At 46.5% G+C, this 22,083-nt stretch overlaps 10 protein-coding genes and 1 non-coding gene across 13 annotated transcripts; 6 read left to right on the top strand and 5 right to left on the bottom strand.

The window, feature by feature from the left end:
• Positions 1-843: 843 nt before the first annotated feature.
• TSTA_076790 lies at positions 844-944 on the bottom strand. Its single transcript has one exon. It is a non-coding gene; the product is annotated as a tRNA-Phe (tRNA).
• Positions 945-1,141: 197 nt separating this feature from the next.
• On the bottom strand, positions 1,142-2,271 carry TSTA_076780 (short-chain dehydrogenase, putative; the record flags this gene model as incomplete). Its single annotated transcript, XM_002341660.1, has 3 exons — positions 1,142-1,303; positions 1,463-1,506; positions 1,809-2,271. The coding sequence occupies 3 exons, from the start codon at positions 2,269-2,271 to the stop codon at positions 1,142-1,144; spliced, it is 669 nt and encodes a 222-aa protein (XP_002341701.1).
• Positions 2,272-3,855: 1,584 nt separating this feature from the next.
• On the top strand, positions 3,856-4,886 carry TSTA_076770 (uncharacterized protein). Of its 2 annotated transcripts, none has more exons than XM_002341658.1 (2): positions 3,856-4,398; positions 4,461-4,886. In XM_002341658.1, exon 1 carries the CDS (start codon positions 4,041-4,043, stop codon positions 4,389-4,391), a length of 351 nt encoding a protein of 116 aa, XP_002341699.1. In that variant the 5' UTR covers positions 3,856-4,040; the 3' UTR covers positions 4,392-4,398; positions 4,461-4,886. The 2 variants fall into 2 exon arrangements, with proteins under 2 accessions (XP_002341699.1, XP_002341700.1); XM_002341659.1 differs by having other exon boundaries at positions 3,856-4,402.
• A 211-nt stretch (positions 4,887-5,097) lies between these two features.
• Positions 5,098-7,680, top strand: TSTA_076760 (uncharacterized protein; the record flags this gene model as incomplete). The annotated part of the gene is made up of 2 exons (XM_002341657.1): positions 5,098-5,125; positions 5,200-7,680. 2 exons carry the CDS (start codon positions 5,098-5,100, stop codon positions 7,374-7,376), a joined length of 2,205 nt encoding a protein of 734 aa, XP_002341698.1. The 3' UTR covers positions 7,377-7,680.
• TSTA_076750 (COPII-coated vesicle protein SurF4/Erv29, putative) lies at positions 7,071-8,944 on the bottom strand. Its single transcript, XM_002341656.1, has 5 exons — positions 8,606-8,944; positions 8,417-8,529; positions 7,845-8,338; positions 7,726-7,790; positions 7,071-7,680 (listed from the first exon to the last, which is right to left on the bottom strand). The coding sequence occupies exons 1-5, from the start codon at positions 8,770-8,772 to the stop codon at positions 7,608-7,610; spliced, it is 912 nt and encodes a 303-aa protein (XP_002341697.1). The 5' UTR covers positions 8,773-8,944; the 3' UTR covers positions 7,071-7,607.
• A 432-nt stretch (positions 8,945-9,376) lies between these two features.
• Positions 9,377-10,062, bottom strand: TSTA_076740 (uncharacterized protein; the record flags this gene model as incomplete). Its single annotated transcript, XM_002341655.1, has 3 exons — positions 9,556-10,062; positions 9,460-9,468; positions 9,377-9,402 (listed from the first exon to the last, which is right to left on the bottom strand). The coding sequence occupies exons 1-3, from the start codon at positions 9,848-9,850 to the stop codon at positions 9,377-9,379; spliced, it is 330 nt and encodes a 109-aa protein (XP_002341696.1). The 5' UTR covers positions 9,851-10,062.
• A 538-nt stretch (positions 10,063-10,600) lies between these two features.
• Positions 10,601-13,205, bottom strand: TSTA_076730 (guanine nucleotide exchange factor Vps9, putative). 2 transcript variants are annotated; one of them, XM_002341653.1, is made up of 6 exons: positions 11,758-13,205; positions 11,632-11,709; positions 11,405-11,580; positions 10,877-11,352; positions 10,757-10,828; positions 10,601-10,707 (listed from the first exon to the last, which is right to left on the bottom strand). In XM_002341653.1, the coding sequence occupies exons 1-6, from the start codon at positions 13,046-13,048 to the stop codon at positions 10,659-10,661; spliced, it is 2,142 nt and encodes a 713-aa protein (XP_002341694.1). In that variant the 5' UTR covers positions 13,049-13,205; the 3' UTR covers positions 10,601-10,658. The 2 variants fall into 2 exon arrangements, with proteins under 2 accessions (XP_002341694.1, XP_002341695.1); XM_002341654.1 differs by having other exon boundaries at positions 10,877-11,580.
• A 123-nt stretch (positions 13,206-13,328) lies between these two features.
• TSTA_076720 (asparagine synthase related protein) lies at positions 13,329-15,363 on the top strand (the record flags this gene model as incomplete). The annotated part of the gene is made up of 2 exons (XM_002341652.1): positions 13,329-13,345; positions 13,387-15,363. The coding sequence occupies 2 exons, from the start codon at positions 13,329-13,331 to the stop codon at positions 15,155-15,157; spliced, it is 1,788 nt and encodes a 595-aa protein (XP_002341693.1). The 3' UTR covers positions 15,158-15,363.
• A 654-nt stretch (positions 15,364-16,017) lies between these two features.
• TSTA_076710 (amine oxidase) lies at positions 16,018-18,303 on the top strand (the record flags this gene model as incomplete). The annotated part of the gene is made up of 4 exons (XM_002341651.1): positions 16,018-16,068; positions 16,128-16,550; positions 16,609-17,122; positions 17,182-18,303. 4 exons carry the CDS (start codon positions 16,018-16,020, stop codon positions 18,222-18,224), a joined length of 2,031 nt encoding a protein of 676 aa, XP_002341692.1. The 3' UTR covers positions 18,225-18,303.
• Positions 18,304-18,557: 254 nt separating this feature from the next.
• TSTA_076700 (homoserine acetyltransferase family protein) lies at positions 18,558-20,013 on the top strand. The gene is made up of 2 exons (XM_002341650.1): positions 18,558-18,763; positions 18,821-20,013. The coding sequence occupies exons 1-2, from the start codon at positions 18,598-18,600 to the stop codon at positions 19,729-19,731; spliced, it is 1,077 nt and encodes a 358-aa protein (XP_002341691.1). The 5' UTR covers positions 18,558-18,597; the 3' UTR covers positions 19,732-20,013.
• A 1,434-nt stretch (positions 20,014-21,447) lies between these two features.
• On the top strand, positions 21,448-21,749 carry TSTA_076690 (uncharacterized protein; the record flags this gene model as incomplete). The annotated part of the gene is made up of 2 exons (XM_002341649.1): positions 21,448-21,509; positions 21,635-21,749. The coding sequence occupies 2 exons, from the start codon at positions 21,448-21,450 to the stop codon at positions 21,747-21,749; spliced, it is 177 nt and encodes a 58-aa protein (XP_002341690.1).
• Between the last annotated feature and the right edge of the window lie 334 nt (positions 21,750-22,083).

Raw genomic sequence — 22,083 nt, 5'->3', positions numbered from 1 at the left:
GAATTTAATGATATACATTTATTATTCATGCTTCTTAACTGAGTCGGTAATTGGGTACAATGTTCAGTGAGATCACTTCTTGAAAATACTGCTCAATTGTATCTGCATATCGAAAATACGCCACTCGATGTTTTATGCTCGCCTGACCAGATTGTGGGGTCGGTATATGCATAATTGCATATAATGATTGATTACAGCACGCTAGTTATCCCCCATATTATCTCGGTCAGTCAACCATCGCCATTCTCTGCCCTCTTTTTCTCCTCTACGCTGTATCAAGGGGAAAGTCATTGGACGTTTGTGGCTCTTCAACAACCTCAATGTCGAGCAATATGCCCTCATACCATTATGAAGTTATGGACATGACATCCGACAGATACGGAACCACAGGTCCACAGATTGCGGCTCGTTTTGCCAGCCTGGCAGCCAAACAACTGTCGCGAGACCAGTTGGGTCAGTTGCACGAATTCCAAAAGCTCGCGAAGGCAGTCTCGGAAAAAACTCAAAACAATTATCGAATGAAAAACATGAGAAATTCCACTTCTCAGATGTGCAATTGTCGTATCAGGATCCCGATAGACTAGGCCTGAAAATACTGACATGATATCATCTTGCATTCGCAGAAGTACGATCAACAACTTTTGGGTTAAAAACAATAGCACTGTTGCAAGAAAAAGGCCGCCAGTTGGTTTTTGGGTACGACTGCCTGGCGTGCCGAATTCTCCAAAGACCGCACAAATTACCCAGCAAGGAAGTGGGAGACGCCACGGATGTTCTTCATGCTATTTCTCCGTTTCCTGTGAGCCTTGGGGCTCCCATCCGGAGCAAAAAATCTAAGGGATCTGGGGTGACACGGAATCGAACCATGGATCTTTAGTTTGCAGAGGGATTTATAAAGATTTTATATCTTCAGACTAACGCGTTCCCAACTACGCCACCACCCCTGATTGGTCAATTGCGTAGCTTTGTGGAATGCCTGGATTGAGAATTTTTTCCATAAGTGGGATGGTGGCTCCAAGTCTACTCAACTTCGATCTCAGGACTGCTCTTTTCACAGCGGCAGCAGGATTAAGTACAGCAATATGGACGATTTCAATGAAAATAAGCCCATGAGACTCTTTTGCATGGTCCGAATAGTATATTAGAAATGTCTCTCGCGTTGATAGTAGAGATCACATGGATCATCCTCACCGAAATACAGATTCGAAGACACGATGTTGCTGATATGAAGATTCATCAATGCTTGTACCTGGGGAATTAAAGCAATAACACGAGCAAATATGATCCCGATACCTAGAACATCCTGTAACATGCAGTACACTTTTATGCACGCTGCCATGCAGGGTACGCTTTGACACTAGATTGACATTGCATATATATGCCAGCATGACCCAAATAAGATAAGAAATGCATACTTGCATTAGTACGAATCTGCAATCCTTTGAACAGTTAACGCGCTTACCGCGACATAGTCTTTCGAAGGGTATCGTGACCAGTTTGATTTTTCTATCCTATCCATTAGCTATATGCACCTCCATTTTCGATGAAAAACCGAATTCGATTATCTGCGATACTAGCGCTAATTAAGCATATGAGCTAAGTATAAAATGCGGAGGAGGGAAAAAGTAATGACGGTACGTAATAGTTACGAGGATTAAATAATTCATTCAGAAAGGGGGACAAATCCTCTTTAGCAACAATAACCTTGGAATCTGATCGCACCTAGCACTTGTAAATTCTCAATAGTGATCTACTAGTAATAATTTCGTTGCACGTCCTGACTAAAATCCTGCTGAAATGATACCTACCAATCAAAACCCCATCCTTATGAACCAAACATCCAACATCCTCATCCCTCTCCACCCCCCCAATATTCAAAAGCAACCTTTCAGAATCATCCGGATCACCAGCCCTACCCCAGCCACTCCTCGCCTCCTCACTTTCACCGCGAAGATTCGATCTGACGAACCCGGGACTCATAGCAAAGACCTTTAACCTTTTATCACCAAAATCTCTCGCCTGTAGAACCGCCAAGATGTTCAAGGCAGCTTTACTGATTTGATATGCTCCGTGGCTCTGGTTTCCTATCTGCGCGTGATCTGGTGTTCTGCGTATCGCGTTGCGCAGCACGATTCTCGCGCCGCTGCTGGCGCATATTGAATACGGATTCGACGATCTTAGGAGTAAAGGGCGAAACGACGTCGCAACGACAGTGGGGCTCGTGACATTGGTCTCCATCAAGAGACGAAACTCAGAGCGTATATCGGACATGTTCAGCCCGCCTATTCCGGCGTTGTTGACGAGGACGTCCAGCCAGCCGAATGCTGTGGTTATGTATTCCACTGCCTCGTGATGGAGGCGTCGTCTGTGACGTCTAGTTCGATTGTGGAAATGGTTCCTTTGAGGTTTGATGAGCAGGATTCAGAGAGTTTGGTTAGGGCAGTGTTGAGTCTGGTGAGGCCGGATATGATTATGTGGTAGGATGGGGGTTGCGCAGGTGAGTATTTTGGAGGAAGCGAGGCCAATGCCGGAGTTTGCGCCTGTTGCGTTGTTAGGATGACAATTTGGAAAAATTAGGTTTGAATAGTAGGTGCGGTCCGGTGATGAGAATGATATTCGAAGCCATACTATTTTGTCTTGCTCTTAGCTATAGTACTACTACTACTACTACTGGAAGAGCGAGCAGTGAACGCTGAAATTCAGTTTCTCGAGAACACCTGCAGTCTGTCTCCTTTATATCGACATCTTTCCTCCATCGATGTGCTGTCCATAACCTTTTATGGCTAGAATAGTCAAATAAAATATCATCACCAAGTGCAAAACCGGAATCATCAATCCCTAAGAATCAGTCAGACTTAAGACCATTTCTGTTGCCGTTAATGCCTTTGTACAGTTCCATCTTCACAAGAAGCCTGGTACCGGGCTGGTTCAAGCTGTGCTCGAAGTATGTGATCACAGCCTTAGTTGAATTGGGAAAGTGTCTCTCAGGAACATCTAGGTAAGATCTCTGAACGAGCATTAACAACGGTATAGATATGAGACATAGTATCTAGGGCAAAGAATGTCACGTGTCACACTTCTACATCTAGAGACATACCCCGCGGTATACTCAATAGGGTAGCCCGTGCTTAGTCATGTAATCCTGAGGGAGTTAACACACAGACACTTTTCTGCTCCTCCCGTGCCGTGTACTCCGTACCCTGTCTCAGCCTATTCTTGTTGCTCGACTTCATCGTGTACTCGACCAAAGAGGACTAGGTAATCGATATGGTTTCAACTTTCGAGTCTGATTCGCCTGCTGGTTTTATGTGCAGTAGGGGCAAACCTTGACAAGAGTCGTATTTTCATTAGAAAGAGGAATTATCAACGCGTTGCAGATAGAAGATAGCAGGTCAGTGCGCTCAGCGGAACAGGAGAACTGGAGGGACTGTTCTGTGCAACTATCATGACTGCGTACATACCATACACTCAGATACCTCAGCCGCGACGACTATGAGCAACGCCTAGTCAGCTACCACACCGAAAAGAAGAAGAAGAAGGATTCGCAGTGCATACAGCAACTAAGGAGGAAAAATGGCTTGGCTGCGTCACCAGTGCTTGTCATCTGATGGCCAGTGCATACTTAGCATCTGAGTTAATTTTTGGTGTTTGTGTAGTATGTATGGCTGATACCGTATTCTTCGTATATGTCTCATATGCCGTTCTATCCGTGCTCGTCTCCGTTACGCGTTAGTACGGCGTTACCATACCAAACTTACGTCGCAACCCGAGCCGCCATAATCGGCAAAACGGACCTGCAGGGTAGACTTTCTACTTGAAGATACGTACTCTCGTCTTGTCTTCTTTCAATCGTTCGCTCCTTTCTTGCCATTCATTCGCTCTTTACTGATCGGTGCATGAACCCGGAGATATATTAAGATCTCATATCCCGCCTGTCATTCCTTTGTTTTTGTGCCGTGTTGCCCTGTCTTTGCTACGTATTTCTGCTGCTACACCACTTGACCTTCACTACAACCCTTGAAACTACTTCTACTATTCCAATGTATCATCAATCAACCTTCCTCTCTCACAGCAGCGCCAATACATCCTCAAAAAGCAGCAGTCCGAACAACTCCAATACCATGGACCTATCCCAGTCTCAATCGAGTCTACCCCTCGCCATGCCACCCCTCGTCAACAACATCAGCAACAAGCTCCGAAACCGATTGTCCCTCAAAAATGCACGCGCCGCAATCGCAGAGAGAGAAATCCTCAAACGCGAAAACCGGGCTGCGAGGCCGTTGACGCAGCGCAATATGGACACTTTTCTGATTGAGCAAGATCTTCACGATGCGCGTGTGCGTCGGGCCGAGAACTTGCACGTGTCGCAGTGGCTGCAGCAGTTGCCATGAGCATTCTGTAGGTATGTTCGATTATTTGCATGTTATCCCTTGCTTTGACTAACAACATACTGCTACTAGCTACGTAGTGATGCAATTGTCCGATACCCCCCATACGTGTTCGTTCGTTGTGTATTCCTACCTCTACCCCTATACCTGGAGACGGCGTACACCATTGATACGAACCACGAGAACGAGTTCTCCGCCGTGACCTCGATACACATACGATTTCGATATTCTTATTGTCTAGTGTACTATGTCAAACGGCACTGAAGAAGCCCTGTTATAGCACATGACAGAAATGGCCATGTCAGTTGCAAAGTGACTACACGCGGTGTGGATATTGAATATCATTAGAGCAAGTTCACGATAACTTGCTTGCGCATTTCGAGGCAGGGTCTATTCTTAGACTAAAGCAACAGTCATGTCATGATTTACGAATTGTACATATAATAATATAATGTTTAATCAAAGCATGCCAGCCACGCAGCAGCATGTCATCTTCAGATTTTCTCAATTCAGTGTAATCGCAAATTTTGTAGTTCATTGCGTATCATTTTGAGGGATTGATGCATGCAAATGCATACACAAATTGACTTTCTGCTAGAGATGCCCCTCACATACGACTACCTGCACAGACACAATGATAACCACAACAATCTGCAGTTGTGAGGGACCTCAATAATGAACAGACTTGCAACACTAAGCAATACAAGAGATGGATACAAAAAAAGTTGCCATCATTGGTACGTTTCCCAGTCGACTGCTTGGACCTACCCCGCAAAGATCTTCCCTTATTCCACCACGACCTACAATTCAGGGCAAAAGCAACCATGGAAAACTATACCTAACGAAATCTCAGGCGCCGGCCCTTCGGGCCTGGTCACGGCCAAAACTCTTCTCCACCAGTACCCCAAGGGCTCCTTTGAACCCATAATATTCGACTCCAAGCCCGTGGTCGGCGGAATATGGGCCGTGACCAAGCCAGACGGCAGTACTACTAACTTCAATCAGCCATCAGACTTTGTGGATTGTTATATGCGCACGAACCTGAGTCGATTTTCTGTTTCTTTTTCGGATCATTCCTGGAATTTGCATGCCAATAATGGCGATGTCAATGCAGGTCGGGGCGAGGAGGAAGATATGTTTCCGCAAGCGTGGAAGGTTGGGGAGTATCTAAAGAGTTATTCGGATAGATTTTTGCCAAAGGAGACATTGAGGTTATCTTGTCGAGTGATTCGTACGCGACGAGAACAAAATGTGACGACGAAGAAGTGGACAGTTGAATGGACTGATCAATCCCACTCCGAGCATCGTTCGGAATCATTCGACTATCTCGTTGTTGCATCTGGATATTTCAGTCGTCCCTATATCCCAACTATCAACGGGTTGGATCAATTCCCCCATGATAGAATCATGCATACCTCTTCTTTGAGATCGACATGCCAAATACTCAGTAATCTCGAGGAGGATGACGGTAAAATCCTCGTGGTCGGTGGGAGCATGTCCGGCGCCGAAGCAGCTGCTTCACTTGCCCTGGACTTGTCATCTCTACCTAGCCAAAAATCGGTACATCACATCACCACCCGCCCCTTCTGGGCGATACCTACTTATCTCCCCTCAAACAACCAACCAGGTTCTTTTCTCCCACTCGATATAGTCATGTACGACCTTTCTCGAAGACCGCCTGGTGATATTCAACATACCCTGGGACCCGTCACGAGGGAAAGAGCGAATATGGTTCATGCATACTTTGAGTCGTTGATTGGATCAGATCAGTCTGATATTGCGAAGGGGTTGGCAGTGGGCGCAAAATCTGATAGGGATAGTGCGCCCTGGGTAGCTGTGACTGATCACTACGCTGGATTTGTGCGTGCGGGTGCTATACGTCCGAGAATTGGGAGGATGTGTGCTACTCATTGGACTGAAGGGGGAGCCAAAGGTGTCGTTGAGATTGAGCAAAATGACGGGAAGATACTGACGCTCGACAATGTCGCCGCTATCATATTCGCGACTGGTTTCACACCATTTGAGTCTCTATCTTTCCTGCCAGAAGACGTCCTGCAAACCTTGGAATATACCGAAAACGAGACCGTTTTCCCGATACTACTAGATGAAAAGAGCGTTCGGAACCCTAATATCCCCGACCTGGGCTTTGTGGGTATGTATCGCGGTCCGTATTGGGGTGTCATGGAAATGCAAGCACGAAGTCTAGCACGTCAATGGAGCGGAACCCCCGAACCGATCACAGCTGATACTACGAAAGTGAAAACACTCAGGACGGCCTTGTCACTACGCGCCCAATTCCCAATGGGCGACTATGTCGGATTAATGGAGACGTTTGCGCGCGAAATGCAGATTCCGCGCGAGTCATTGCAGACGGATAATGCGGAGGACAGGAATGGACCTGTCATTCCAGCACGATATTTTGTGTCTACAAACACGGATGAAAGCATTAGTACTAGTAGCAGCGAAATGATCGACTCCTTACGGAATCTTCTTCTGTCGCAGGCATCACCACACAAGGAACGACAGCGAGGACTCTCAAAAACGATATTGAGAGGTCTGCATGGTTATTGGAGGTATGAACGGAGTACGTCGTCTGAGACGATGCCTATTACAGGCCAGGCATCGATTCATCTCCGAAAGGTCTCTTTTAGTCAAGATACTGGCTTCACGACGGAATTCGTATACGAAGAAGACAGTGGCATGACACAAAGTTTGCATGGGGTTGCTTTTCGAATTCTTGAAGATGGATACATTCATACTACGAGACATGATACAACCGGTAGACTTGAGTTCATCTCTGTTGAGAGCATCGATGGCGACGCACCATACCAATGCCGACATTTTGCCAGGGAAGTTGGCAAGACATCTCAGATTGATAGGACATTCATCTTCAATCTGCGAGGGGTAAATATAACTTCATGGGAAGCAATCCTCAAAGACAAACAAACAAATACGGCCACAATTACCACGTACATGAGAGCGAAATAAATCTCGAATTGTTTCAATTGGAAATGTCAAATATGGTTCACTCCTTGAAGAAATAGATTCATAATAACATATTCATCAAGGAAAAAGTTTTCGTACGAAGCGAAGTCGGGACCTTTTCTGTCAAAAAAGAAAGATTGAATCTGTCATCTACCATTTCGTGCTTATCGCTGCATATATTTTTTAAGTCGTTTCTTTCTGCGGGTGAATTTTTCGCTGGAGAATTCGTATTGTTCAATAGACCTTCTTCTTCTCGTCGACGCTGAATTGGCCGGGGCCCATGTTGACGAGGAGAAGGAGACCACCACTATGATTGTTAGTCTGGTACCACAAAAGAGAGAAAGAAACGTACACAATGGATAAGACCTGGAAAAAGTCGTATTTGGCAAAATCTTTGTTAGGATGATGAGGTTTGAGCTGGAGGATGTCAGTAACCGCTCGGTGAAAACATGGGAGAGAAAGGAGAAATACCGTCCAGAAATTGTTGACTAACACGTTAAACACGCTCAACAAGATAACCAAAATCACAGCACTCATCTTGGCCTTGAATCCAACCACAACCATGACACAAGCCACGAATCCAACCAAACTGACCAGCACACGCCAGAAAGACCATTTCCCAGCAAAAACGAAGCCAACAAAAAGCAAAATCAACAGCACCCGCCCGGCGAGTTGCACATACATCTTGCGATCCTTTTCATCGAGCTGCGGCAGACCAGCAGGCATATACTTCTTACGCACCCACGAGTCAGAAATGACCAGCAACAAACCGCCGATAACGCTGAGGTTGCGAAGGAAGAAGTTGAGATCGAAGAGGAGCCCGTATCCGAGTGCTTGCGTCACGACCACACCTAACAATCCGCCCACGGCGTATTCACTGTGTTTGCGGGCGATAACCATGACCGAAGCAGCGAGCATGACGACGACATTGGCAACTAGGAAAAGATGCGTGATACCCCAGGGGACTGTTCTCAATCGTTAGTTTTGATCTATTTGGTCCTTTCCCGGGTGTAAGTCCCGGCTTGTGAGATGGTCAGTCATACTGTGTCGGTAATCCCGGAGGAACATGAGTTGATCGTTCCATTGCGTGATAATACGGAGTGAATCTTCGAGGAAGGTAACGACGATGAGAAATCGGCCAATTGCAGGAATATATCTGTATCGACACGTAAATCAGAATTGTTCTCTTTTCCCTTAAGGCTTGGAGCTCCGAACACAACAAACAAACATACGGTTTAATAGGATCAGACAGCGTATCCAACCAGTCCTCAATCTTGCTGGTTTGCTCACGAATAGTCTCCAATGGACTGGGGTCGCTCGTAGCGTCTTGTCTGCCCGGGTTCGCAAAGGGACTCTGGTGGCCGAGGTTGTAGCCCGCAGTACCGCGTATTTGGGCCATGATGTAAGAAAGTGTTGTAAGGATGCTGTGGTTGTTTGTTTATGGCCGGTTTACGACAGGTAAATAAGAAATAAAACGCAAGAGGAAGCAGAAGAGAAAGACAGACGACTGAAGCAAGAATGTCCGGTATAAGAGGGAGGTGTTGCAAGGCCAGAAATGGAATATGTAAGGCGGCGAAGGAAAGAGGCCACGATGCGTTTTCTTAGCTAAGGTTGCGGCATGACGGGATCGCTGTTTAGCTCCACCTGATCTTTATTCCTTCATTTTCATATTTTTTTTTTTTTTAAGTATTTGATCTACGAGCACACAAATGAATGCCTTTCACTGCGTAGATTTGATCTATTGATTCAAGAGTCCCTTCCATACCGCATGCTTCCATTCTCCATGTTCATGTCCTTCAGTGTCTAGGTCAAGAACAAAGATGTATACTGCTAGACCCGCGGAATCACTAGCTCACCACTAGGCTAACTGATGAATCCAGATGACACCTCGGACCCCCGAGCTGGCGTTGGTACACCAAATCCTCAATAAAGACTGCTGATGTCAATTCCAGTGCTCAATAACCGAGAGCTTTCGTCTACAGCCTAGTTCGTGAGATATACTTCTACTTGAGGAGTGATTCTAGTAATTCTAGTAAACAAGCGTATTATGTAGCATTCTCCATGACGTCGCCGCATTACGGCTTACCATATCGATCTGAATAAAAGCAACAGAATATTATTTCGGTAGAGCAGAGAACTGTATCGTTTTATATCATATACAAAGAGCTCAAGAATCAAGCACCTCCCTCCCTCTTGGCATATTCATCCTCAATATTCTCCTCATACAACCGATCCGCCTCATCCTTGGTCAACTGGCGTGCACTAGGCGCATTTCCCGAGTCCATGGCAGCAGGCCGTTCGGAGTGCGGAGGAGCAACGACGCCGTCACTCGAAGCACCGATGCGTGTGCGTGTGCCTATTTCATTTTGTTGGAGGTAGGCGATGGCTTCGAGGGAGGCAGCGCCTGCGCTGCCTGTGGACCGGGTTTTGGTTGAGGATTGTTGTTGTTCCTTGGATGGGGCAAAGCTGACGGGCATTGTGGGCGGGATAGAAAATGGAGGAAGTTGAGCAGTTTGAAGTAGAGTAGTTGTTGGTGTTGTAGGTAGTATACTTGAAACGGCAGTGTTCAAGGAGTCGAGATGAGGCTTGTGTCAGTTTAAATAATGCCCTGGTGGCGATGCTATGTGGCAAGGACGTCACTTTCCTGAACTTCGAGCATGTCGGACTGAGCTTGAAGCTAGAAACGTCCAAGTAACCTACTCTTTTCCAAGTAACCTACTCTTTTCGATGGCTACCCCTACCATACATACTTACGAGGCCTCTTCTCCAATCCCCAGCATATAGCTGGGTGTTTGATGAAAAGAATATAATACCACATAGTGGAAGGTGCCAAAGAATACGCCTGCCAATGACCCGAAGGCCGTTGGACAGACTGTTCCTCCGCGCTGTGCAATGCAGGGACCAATCTGTGGTGAACCGCCTTCTTGATCGCAGTCACCCAAACAAGGTAAGTATGAAGAAAAGAAAGAAGAAGAAAAATCCTAAAGATGTCGGGGGGAGGAAGCCGCTTATATAGACAACAGAAAAGGCGCTAGTTCTGTTTGGGTTAATTAAGCGAGGGGTGATCTGGCTGTTCTGGGGGCTGTGATTGGCTGGGTTTTAGATGGAATGTGTTTGTTTGGTTTGCTGGATGTCTGCAGGATGTTTGCATGTTTGGTCTGTTTGCAATGTTTGTTTATTGATGCTGTCTATGGACTGTCGCTAATCAGGTCACTCTCGTTATTATTCAATATTCATCAATATGGTAGTATAGTTATGGATCAGCTCCAGCAATCAAGCTACTGTCTACTCCGTACTGCTAAGCGCAAGGCAAGCATCAACTGCCAGTCCGACTCTGTATCCAGTCAGTCATGTCCTTAGTCTTCAAGCAACGTCCTACGTACCTTCCCTCTTTCATCCGGACAACATCGTCGATAATATCTTTATCTAGATTCGGAAACATGCCCGATAGTGTTCTATGAACAGTCAGTAAGAACGAAACAAAGCGCACATCGGTCACTTACTCTACCACATCTCTATGCTCTGCTCGCTGTATCCTTCGAGCCTCTGCTGCTTCGGCGCTGGCTTGCCGAGCCGCTGCTTCTTGAGCATCAATACGCCCGGGATATTCTGCTGCAGATCCCCTCTCTGGTAATGGCGGTGCATTTGCGCTGTTTTGTTGAGGCCTTCTGTCGGGCTCTGCGTCCTCTGAAAACATTCGTCCGATTGATGACAATGGTTTCTGAATTGTTCGAAGCAAGCCTGCAACGGGAGCATTTTCGTCGTCGTTTGTCGCTAAAGGTACCTCCCGTCGTTGTGGAGTTCTTTCAGTATCAGCTGATGCCCGCGGTGTATCCTGGGCACTTGACGTTTCAGATTCGGCTTTCAGGTTCTCCTGTGCAATCGCCGATACAGCGGCCTCGACATTCTTTTCAAACTCCTCGTCACTAACGGTCAAGCTTGTGCGGTCAAGGGTCTCAATGAACTGAATAGCGCCAGACTATTGCCGTCAGAAATTCTATTCAGGTGATACAGCTACGGTTGATACTTACCAAAGAAGAGAGATAATAACCTGCTTCTCCCCCGAGCTTATCTTGGTTGCGGAAACGTAGAATGTATTGCACGTTAGAAATGAGATGTTCCGGATTGGCTTTCAAAACGACATAGATCAAGATAGGAACAAATGAATCTGCCGAGGTATCGGGATTCTTGGAATGCTTCAAGAGTCCTGCCACCAGATATAAACAACAGTCCTTACAATTCAATAGAGCATACGTACCGAAAATAACCTTACAGCAATTCAAGATGCAAATAACCTTGTCCCGCGGAGCTCTATAACCCTTCATTTTGGTCAATTCTATAACCCGGTTAGTGTTGTAGCTGAATACAAGTTGTGCAAACGTACCTTGTTGTGCAAGATTGATGAATCGACGGCCGTTGTTGCCAAGTGATGGTATATCTAAATGCTCTGGTCGTATCCAGCTATATATCCGTATTTTCTGAGCCAATATCTCGTCCCGCTCAACATCCTCCTGATGCTGTCCTCGTCGACCAGGTCCGTGTATTCTTTCCAATTCTCTTCGTTTGTTCCTGCTCGCGCTTCGTGGCACGGATGGAGGAGGTGGAATAGCGGGTGAAAACGTCTGGCTGTACAGCCTATTCATTACCAGCTTTTCCATTCCTTCCTTTGCATTATCAAACTCTGCATCTGAAACGTTCCTCCAAACCTCACACTGAGCCATTTTGTTCGTTATAAAGGCTAAAAAGTCGCTAATGATTTTCACCTGTTCATGAACCAGCCACTGCTTCTTCCCGAATTCTGTTAGGAATGAGCGCAAGAACTTGGCGACAGGGTCCGCGGTTCGGTGGCGCAACTGTTCAAGGAATCGATGGAAATCAAACGGCTGATCGGGTTCTGGCTCAGGAGGTGGAAGCCCTGTTCTTGAAGATGTTGATTGCGGGGTTTCGGGTACATCACTTCTAGCTTTCGGAGCAGGTTTCGGGATCATCAAGGGTGATGGTATGGAAGATGGGCCGGAGGACGGAAAATTATTGGCGCTCTGGGGTTGTGGCTCGAGGCTCGATCTGCGTGTTGGGAACTGGTTCTGTTGGCCCTTGAAATGCTCTGCAAGTTCTAATCGCGGAGACATGATTTCTGTCTCGTTGGGTCCCTTCGTTTCATCGGAGAACTGCTCCATTATACTTTGAATCTCTGACTGGTCGTCATCGTTGACTTCGCCATCTTCCTTTCGCTCGTCTAGTTGCTCATCTCTTGGTACGCTTGGGAGTTCTTTCTCGTTATATTCGGACGGCAACCCCAGCGGGGAACGGGGTGCTTGAGGAGTCTTGGGGGTAGGATCAATATATGCGTCGTCTTTTTGTGGAGGTGGAGGTGGAGCATCGGCTTGGGTATGAACCTTGAGGGTTTCCTGTTCCTTCGAAGAGAGCGATAACTCTTGCAATCGCTTCGTGTTGGCATCGTGAGTGTCTGCACTGCTCCTAGCTGTGGGATCGTCCATGGGGGATGGCTCGATATGTGTAAGGTCTGGGGTTTGTTCTGCCATGTTGACAGCGGAACTAGGAACGGTATTCTCAGGGGTTGCGGCTATTAAATCGTGTATGTTTTCATGGCTTGCGTCTTTGAGCTTGTCATCGTCGTCCAATATCGAAGATCGAGGTTTATCTGATGTGGGCATGAAGCTTGTCCCCGCGTCGAGTACCTAGTCCAAAATTACTCAGAGATGTCGCAAATTAGTTCAAATAACAGTACAGCATGCTGCCTGGCGTTAGAAGCAGATAGCCAGTCAGTAATTCGATTAAACTCAACAGTCTTTCTCTAGATGTCTCGTATCTGTAGCAGGGTCGTCATTCAGGTGCCCATCCCGCAATCTGTAGCCTGCTTATCATTCTGCCGCTGTATGCCGCCCTGGTTCCGGATACACAATTTCACATTCTTTCCTTTTGTCACTCTCCTCGATGCTTCCAGGTTACCAGTGAGTTGAGTTGTTATGTGCGGCATATTCTTCTCTTTGAGCGCATCCGAGCATGTTTTGCCTCAAAAGAAGACTGCGACGTGGCTTCGAAATCGAGGACCCGATAACTACCACACTCATTTAGTGAAACTAGAAAGTCCTGGACTGTCGACATCCGCTCCGGAGACCATATATCTCACATTTATCTCGTCGGTTCTGGCACTGCGAGGCGACCACGTTACCAGCCAGCCACTCGTGGATACCGACAGTAATTCTGTCCTCTGCTGGAACGGCGAAGCATGGAAGATCAACGGCGAGCTCATTGATGGGAATGACACACAATTAGTGTTTCAAGAGTTGATTGAAGCTTCCCGATACCGCCATGATGTTGGTGAATCGGAAGAAAGTAGACTCAATGACTCTGTTGCTAGACTAACGAACATAATCAGCAACATTAGAGGACCGTTTGCCTTTGTATTCTACGATGGAGTCCATCGCAGATTATATTTTAGTCGAGATTGTCTTGGAAGGAGATCTTTACTTCGTGGCCAAGATGACCATGGAAACCTCAAAATATGCAGCGTCTGCGACGCATTACCAGGGGCTTCTTTTGAGGAGGTGGAGTGTGACGGGGTTCATGTGATTGACCTTTCACGAATCTCACTATCGAAAGATCCCGAAGGCACACGCAGTATATCGTATGAGGTGGAGGTGATACCATGGTCATATGGATCAACGGATGCTCCGCGATTGAAGAATCCAGTCGCTCCAATGAATCGAACGTCACCCAGCACAGATCCACCGTCTTTATCCTTATCCTCCTCTTGTGTTCATACGCTGGAAGATGAGCTTCGTCTGTCAGTGGAAGTTCGTGTCCGAAATATACCACAATTAGGACATGGGAACCCTGGTACCGATGCTAAGGTTGGAGTACTATTCTCCGGCGGCTTGGATTGTACGTTGCTCGCTAGACTTGCCCATGACGCGCTTCCGAAAGAAGAAAGTATTGATTTAATCAATGTCGCTTTTGAAAATCCTCGCGTTGCAGCTGCTTTAAAAGCCAAGAATGAGAAAGTGAATGGGAATGAAGAGATGACTTCTATCTACGAGAGCTGCCCGGATCGTATCACAGGTCGAGCTGGGCATGCTGAACTACAAAAAGTTTGTCCGGATCGCGTCTGGCGATTCGTTGCTGTCAACGTACCATTCCAAGATTTCACAGCACATCGAGATGAAGTTATTCAGTTAATACGACCACACAACACGGAGATGGATCTATCCATCGCCTGTGCTCTCTACTTTGCGTCGAGAGGGCAAGGTGTTGTAACCACCAATGATAGTAGCGATGCAACTACAACATACACGACAACTGCACGAGTGTTACTTTCTGGTCTAGGTGCAGATGAGCTCTTCGCTGGCTATGGGCGTCACGGAATCGCTTTTGCTCGCAAAGGATTTCAAGGTCTAATTGACGAGATCGATCTAGACGTTGGTCGTCTTGGCAAGCGGAACTTGGGCAGAGATGACCGCGTCATATCGAACTGGGGACGCGAGGCTCGCTTTCCTTTCCTTGATGAGGAGTTTGTCTCCTGGGCCACACAGACACCAGTCTGGGAGCGGTGTGGGTTTGGTACAGCCAAGGCGAAACCCATACCGGACGATGATCTTGGTCAGATCGCAGAAAACCTTGACTCCGAAAAGAAAGCCCTTCGTTTGTTGGCGCTGAAGCTAGGCATGATCAAAACAGCGCGGGAGAAGAAACGAGCTATTCAATTTGGTTCTAGGACTGCTAAGATGGAAAGTGGTAGGAGTAAGGGAACTCAAACAATTTAGCCTCTTCTTCTCTTCACATTTTTTGGGTAATCTTACGTGCTTGGAAATCAAGGCTTATCTGCGATGATGACAACCAGAGAGACAGATACTTATGAGAGTCTTATTCCTTTACTATTATCTCTATACTGGGTCTGGCATCTGTTCGAGATGTGCTGCGCCCATCTACTTCCGTCTGCATTTCAAGTCGAACCACGCCCTCGTCCTCACTCTCCTTGTTACTCTTTCGTCTTTTGCGCCCGTCGAATTATGCATCACATGAGTGGAGCGAATTCGATGTTTGTACGGAATGAAAGATCAAGGCGATAAAGATAGGTATGCGTGATGTGTGGTTTCCCACGCTTGTCATTGTGAATAGAAGGAAAGAATGGGCGTGCCATAACGAAAGGCAAGGAGCCAGTACGAGTGGTAATGGTTTGGGCGATCACGTAATCGAAAAGACTCGATGATCTGTTAAAGGCAAGTCTGAGCTGAGCGTCATTGACCGTAGACATAGACCATGATTCCTCCTCTTTGTACCGAGAACTCATGCATCTTAGATTCTGATGTGTTGGCAATAATGATTGAACAGCAGCGCCGAATCGCCGATACTTTAGCCCTAACTTAGATAAGGGCCGTCTATAGTTACCAAAAGTAGTTAAACTTACTGACTCGTTTTCTAACAGTAAGCAACTGCAGATAAGGATGGAGAAAGCATTGGATATGATATTGGATACTGAGAGAACGGACAAATCTCCGTATGCGGGGTTGCGCAGGTAGATATCTACCTGAATCATCCGCTCTGCAACGTAGAGAAAGCAGCGTAACTGGAAGTATCAAGTCTCTACGCATTGGTTACCGGTATTGGACTTCATATTCTGATAATGGCAGCTGTACACCCTCTCGACCCCCTCACTCCCCAGGAAATCACCCTGGTAAGCTGGAATCACAACCCCAGCCTGGATTTGTTAAGGTTGACCGATAGAGGAAACAGGCTGCACACATAGTACGCAACAACTTCCCAGGTCACAGCTTGATCTTTCGAGTTATCGCACTATGGGAACCACCAAAGAAAGAACTCATACCATACCTCGAAGCTGAAAGACTAAAAGAGCGACTCCCAACTCCTCCGCTGCGTATCGCTCAAGTCCTCTTCTACGTGGACAAGGCGACGCAATACTGCTGTGGTCAGGTCGATTTGGCACAAAAGAAAGTGACAGAAATAAAGAATCTAAATGGTCACCATGCCTACGTCGACGCTGGGGAGATGAAGAAGTGTGAGAAGGCGTGTTTGGATGATTCGCGGGTTCAGGCTGTTATCAAGGCTTTACAATTACCTGAGGGAGCTGTGGTTGTTTGCGATCCATGGACCTATTCCCCTGATGGGATGAACGATATGACACGGCGTTGTGTTATGGTAAGAACAATTATTTTCCTTTCGTTGTAACCATATGCTAAAGACCTAGGTGATGTAGTGCTTTTTCTACGCGAAATTATCACCTCATGGAGATGCAAATCACTACGCGTACCCTTTGGAGTTTGTTGCTGAGCTGTCGGATGAGTTGAAGGTCATGCAAGTCTTAAAGGTCCCCTCAGGCATGAATGACAAGATGACCACGGCGGACGCAAGTACACTGAGACCATTCGACAGGGCCAAGATTCACACAACCAGCGAATATCATCCCGATTTGTCTACAGAGCGCAGGGCAACCGTCAAACCTTTGACTGTCTCTCAGCCACTCGGTCCATCATTCCAGACGTCCGGAAATCTGGTGGATTGGGAGAAATGGAGATTCCGGGTTGGCTTCAATTATAGAGAAGGCCTTGTCATTCATGATGTTACGTATGATAACAGGAGGGTCTTTCATAGACTCTCGAGTTCTGAAATGTTTGTTCCTTACGGCGATCCTCGAAGCCCTTATCCTCGTAAGGCGGCGTTTGATTTTGGAAACAATGGTGCTGGAGTCAATGCCAATAATCTTGGGCTTGGTATCTTCCCTTTCCAAAGCGTTTTAAAGTGAGTCATGCTCTGGGCTAACTATATATAGGATGTGATTGCTTAGGGCATATCAAATATTTCCATTTCTGGCACCACACCAACGACGGTGTACCAACCAAAATGTCAAACGTCGTCTGCTGCCACGAAATCGACGACGGTATCCTATGGAAACACACCAACTACCGCACAGATAATGCCGTTGTCACTCGATCTCGTGTACTCGTGCTGCAGACCGTCATCACGGTGAGTAATTACGAGTACATCTTCGCCTTTCAATTCAACCAAGCAGCAGAGATATCCTATGAAGTTCGAGCTACGGGCATTCTAAGTACAGCTTTTATAGACAGAGGGGATTCCGTCCCGTTTGGAACGGTTGTTGCTCCTGGAGTCATGGCGCCGTATCATCAGCACCTCTTCTCCCTTCGTATTGATCCTGCCATTGACGGGTATGAGAATTCCGTTATGGTGGAGGAATCTCATCCCATGCCCATAGAGGATCCTAGAAGCATGACCAATATTGGGTATATCACGACTAACAAATTCGTCGAGCATGAAACACCCCTGGACACAGATAATCGTGTGGGACGTGTATTCAAAATCATCAACGAAAAGATCAAAAACCCCGTCACTGGGGGTCCTGTGGGATACAAACTCGTACCACACTACTCACAGATGCTTCTTGCACATCCCTCCTCATACCACTCTATCAGATCTGAATTCGGCAACTATCCGATCTGGGTGACTCGACATCATGACGATGAGCTCTTCGCGGCTGGAGAGCATACTTTACAATCCACGACTGGATCTGGACTTGCGACTTGGATCAAGTCACGCAAGGATAACCAACCGGAAAGTGTTCGGAATCAGGACCTTGTGGTATGGCACACGTTTGGTACGACGCATAATCCTAGAGTGGAGGATTGGCCGGTTATGCCGGTCGAGAAGATGACGGTTACCTTGAAGCCTGTGAACTTTTTCAGTCGCAATCCGGCATTGGATGTGCCGATCTCCAACCAGGCTGATAATAAGAGTGTGTTGGTTGAAGATGAGGCTGAGAAGAGTGCTTGCTGTGGAACAACAGCTCGTCTATGAAATGGGATTTCGATTGAAACGCAATTGATGCTAGCATTAGCCATTACACAGATATAGACCAATAGTTGTTCTCATTGAGGAACGGTTATCATCGGACTTTTGATCACTTGACCATGTATGGATTGGTCTGAATTTCGAGACATTCCCGCTCGTGTAGGATATGCGGTGGAACCACTTGATACTACATACCCATAAGAGATAAGTTGACTGCTGAACAATTCTTAACTAGATAAGAGCTCCAAATGTGGACCATGGTTGCGGGGTACTGCTCACTGCATGTTGGCCCTTATCTCCCTGGTGATAAGCCTTTACTCCATCATGTAACTGGCATTGCATTCCTGTATCAGAGAACAGAACGAGCAGTGAGGTCGAGATGGCTTCTTCAAATAGTACACCCGACAATAGAGACTTCAGCTTGTTCCATCTAGGAGATTTCCAACTGGAATCAGGAGAAGTCCTACCACAAGCATTCCTGGCATACAAAACATTTGGAGATATTAAAAATCCTGCAATCATTCATCCGACCTCTTATACTGCATGTACGTAGCCTTTACCTGTTGAACCATTAGTATATCTCTTGCTGATTCGTTCAATAGTCATTCACGAAACAGCTTCAGTTATCTTAGACTCTCGAGCTTCCCTCAATCCTTCGAAATACTTCATCGTCGTCCCGGCACTTTTCAGTAATGGACAAAGCACATCTCCATCCAACAGTCCAAATCTCCGAGACAAATTCCCCTCCATCACTTTTGCCGACAATGTGCGCGCACAGTATCTCTTAGTCACCCAGAAACTGGGTCTCACAAAAGTCAAGGCTGTGGTGGGCTTCTCTATGGGCGGAGCTCAGGCTTACCAATGGGCCGTTCAATATCCTGATTTCATGGACGTCGTCGTGCCTATTTGTGCCTCGGCGAAGAACGCAATTCACAACAATGTGTTTTTGGAGGGTGTCAAGAGTTCCTTGATTGCAGCCCGTGGAGGAATAAGCTTGGGTATAGGGAAAGGTCAACGATATCCCTCAAACGAGCCCTGGACACCTCAACAGAAGGAAGTCGGCCTGAAGGCCTTTGGCCGGGTATATGCTGGCTGGGGACTTAGTCAAGCCTGGTATCGACAGAAACTCTTCACCAAGTTCTTCGGCGCCAAGGACGAGGAGGAGTTCCTCCAAACGTTTTGGGAGCCATGGGGACTCAAGAATGATCCTGATGATTTACTTGTCATGCTGCAGACTTGGCAACTTGGAGACATTTCAAAGTCTCCAGAGTTTGGTGGTGATCTACGAAAAGCATTGCAGAGTATCAAATGTCGAGTTGTAGTTGCACCTGTGGAGACGGATCTGTATTTTCCACCGGAGGACTCTCGGTTTGAGGTTGAGAATATGCTTCCTGGAAGAGGCACTCTTGCTGTTGTTCCTAGTGTTTGGGGACATTGGGGTGGTGGATGTGTTGATAGTACGGCTGATTTGCAATTTTTGGATGAAGCAATGGCGAAAGTATTTGCAGAGTAGCCTAGATTGACGAACTTGATTTTGAATCTGAGCAACGTTGGTTACTGGTTCGCCAATAATGTTCTTTTGTAACTATTTTCCAACGCAATTTATGCATACTAATATCTGACTTCGGGTATATCTTCCCATAAAGTGTACATACGACCATTCATGACAAGGCGTCGCCAGCTTATCACGAACAGACATCGGATACCGTCAAAACAATGAAGAGGTACTATCTTGGGTAAATCTGTACTTAATCATTCAAACGCACCTCAACTAAGCCTAGCGCTCTTTCGATCAACTTATGTATTTGCCGTAGTCTGCCAAGCTGCTGACTTGACCAAGTGTTCTCGCGGGATTACTTTCAAAGACTTTCAGCTTTTTCAAAATGGTTTACGCTCGACTACCACAATCCCGAATTCTCTATTTTGGACAGCGAACCCCGCAACGATACATGATGTCGTCCACGTCGCAGGTCAACAAAGAGCCTCTCAGCGTGATTTAAGAGTGAGATGCATTCTTCGAAGTGCTTTGCGTGGCCTTGCTGATATGCTTAACAGGAACATCCTGCATAACGGGAAGTGTGAATGTTCCAAGAGAATATATGCATTCGGTACTGGCTGTCAATAGATATCAAGTCTAACAATATCCTCGTAGATTACGACGAAAGTCCTGGAGTCGGAATGGTCATTAAAATGTACAAATCTCGGACCTTGAGGATTCTGTCATTATGGAGGAGCGCTGAGAGCTGGTGTCGATCTCGCCAAAACCAGGCTTCGACGTGTTTTCTTTTAAGATTATGGTATGAATTTTCTTTCCATAGGAACCTGCTTCTTGGTTGCTGACGTCTTTTGAGATGATTTATGTGATGGTCAACGAAATGGCCTTCCGGGTCAGTGACGACGAACTAAACTCAGCACACTCGTGGCGCTATATACTATGTCGGCATATCTCTTATTTTGCGGATGAAGACCGTCTCAATCGGCTTTTCGAATATAGGTAAAGAAAATCCGTTCTACGAGCGCTTGATCGGTCTCGCCAACAGCTTTGGTCCCGAGAATCCTATGCAGGCTTTTCAGCGTTAGGGTTATGTGGAGCTAGGCCTAAGGGACCTGGTGGGCAAAATGACTAACTTAGACCCGACGAAGAGGAAAACTGCAAGAGAGGCACTCCAGCACCGATGGTTCAGCGAGACTGTTTGATAACTGAATATTTAGAATTGAAAGATTGGTTCTCAACGCAGTATAAAAAGACGGTTTGGTCTAATTGTTGGCATTGGAGGAGGAATCCTGAGCAAAGACGCAGATATCCGTCTAGGCGATGTTGTAATTAGTACGCCCACTGATAAACACGGGGGCGTGCTGCAATATGACTTTATAAAAGCACTGAGTGGAGGCCGATTTCTTTACGACAATCAACAAACCGCAAGCTAGGCATCTCACGCATGGGAACTGTAAAGAAATCGGTGAATGGATCGTATAGACTCAGAGGATTGATATCATCCAGTAATAGTGATCAATGGCCAGCTGCTTGTAAGTATTGATAAGATGATTCGATGCGTTGAATCTCTGTGTATTACTTGCCTTGTTCTCACTTAGTTACATACGACTCAGGGGGTGAGACTATAATCAGTCCTCGGATCACTAGTCATCACGTGACCTTATGATCATATTCTTCACAAGAACTATGTTATAGACCATCTCGCAGCAATAGAAGAAGAGAAGCTAGGCAAGTATGCTCGAGAAATCGCTCTGTCCAGATACAGAAGATTGTTTTTACCGCGCCGACCATGAGAAGTACGTACAAGAGCTCTGAATTGCAATGCTTGTGATCGAGGGGTTATCGTATCACGGCGTCTCAGAGTACATAACGTTCCAGTATTTCAATATGGAATCATCGCCTCCGCTAACACTATCGGCAGAGACAGTAAGTTGCGAGACAAACTAGCCCAGGATTTCGGGGCCACTATGCGTGGAGATGGAAGCTGCAGGATTGATGAACACGTTCCCGTGCCTGGTCATTCGAGGAATTTGTGACTATGCAGACTCCCATGAGACTAAAAAGTGGCAAGGGTTTGCTGCGGCTATAATAGCAGCGTATGCAAACGAGTTTCTGTTAATCACGCCGTTCGATTGCTCAGAAGCAAGACCCAATGAATCATGGAAAAGGCTTTAGCCTATATATCCGATCCATTCACCTATATCTCAGACTTGCTGTATCACCAAGAATGGTGATACCCAAATATTAATCTATCTAACATCCAACCGCCATTTACTCAGAAGTGGATACTACGAATTAGGGCTATCGATATCTACAAGGTATACTAATTTACCAATTGGATAGACTGGGGGACTCTGACGGGTTTAGCCG

Source organism: Talaromyces stipitatus, genomic scaffold (assembly GCF_000003125.1).
Source record: "Talaromyces stipitatus ATCC 10500 scf_1105507295523 genomic scaffold, whole genome shotgun sequence".
NCBI lineage: Eukaryota > Fungi > Ascomycota > Eurotiomycetes > Eurotiales > Trichocomaceae > Talaromyces > Talaromyces stipitatus.
The sequence above is the reverse complement of the archived record's forward strand: the minus strand, read 5'-3'. Positions and strand labels throughout refer to the sequence as shown.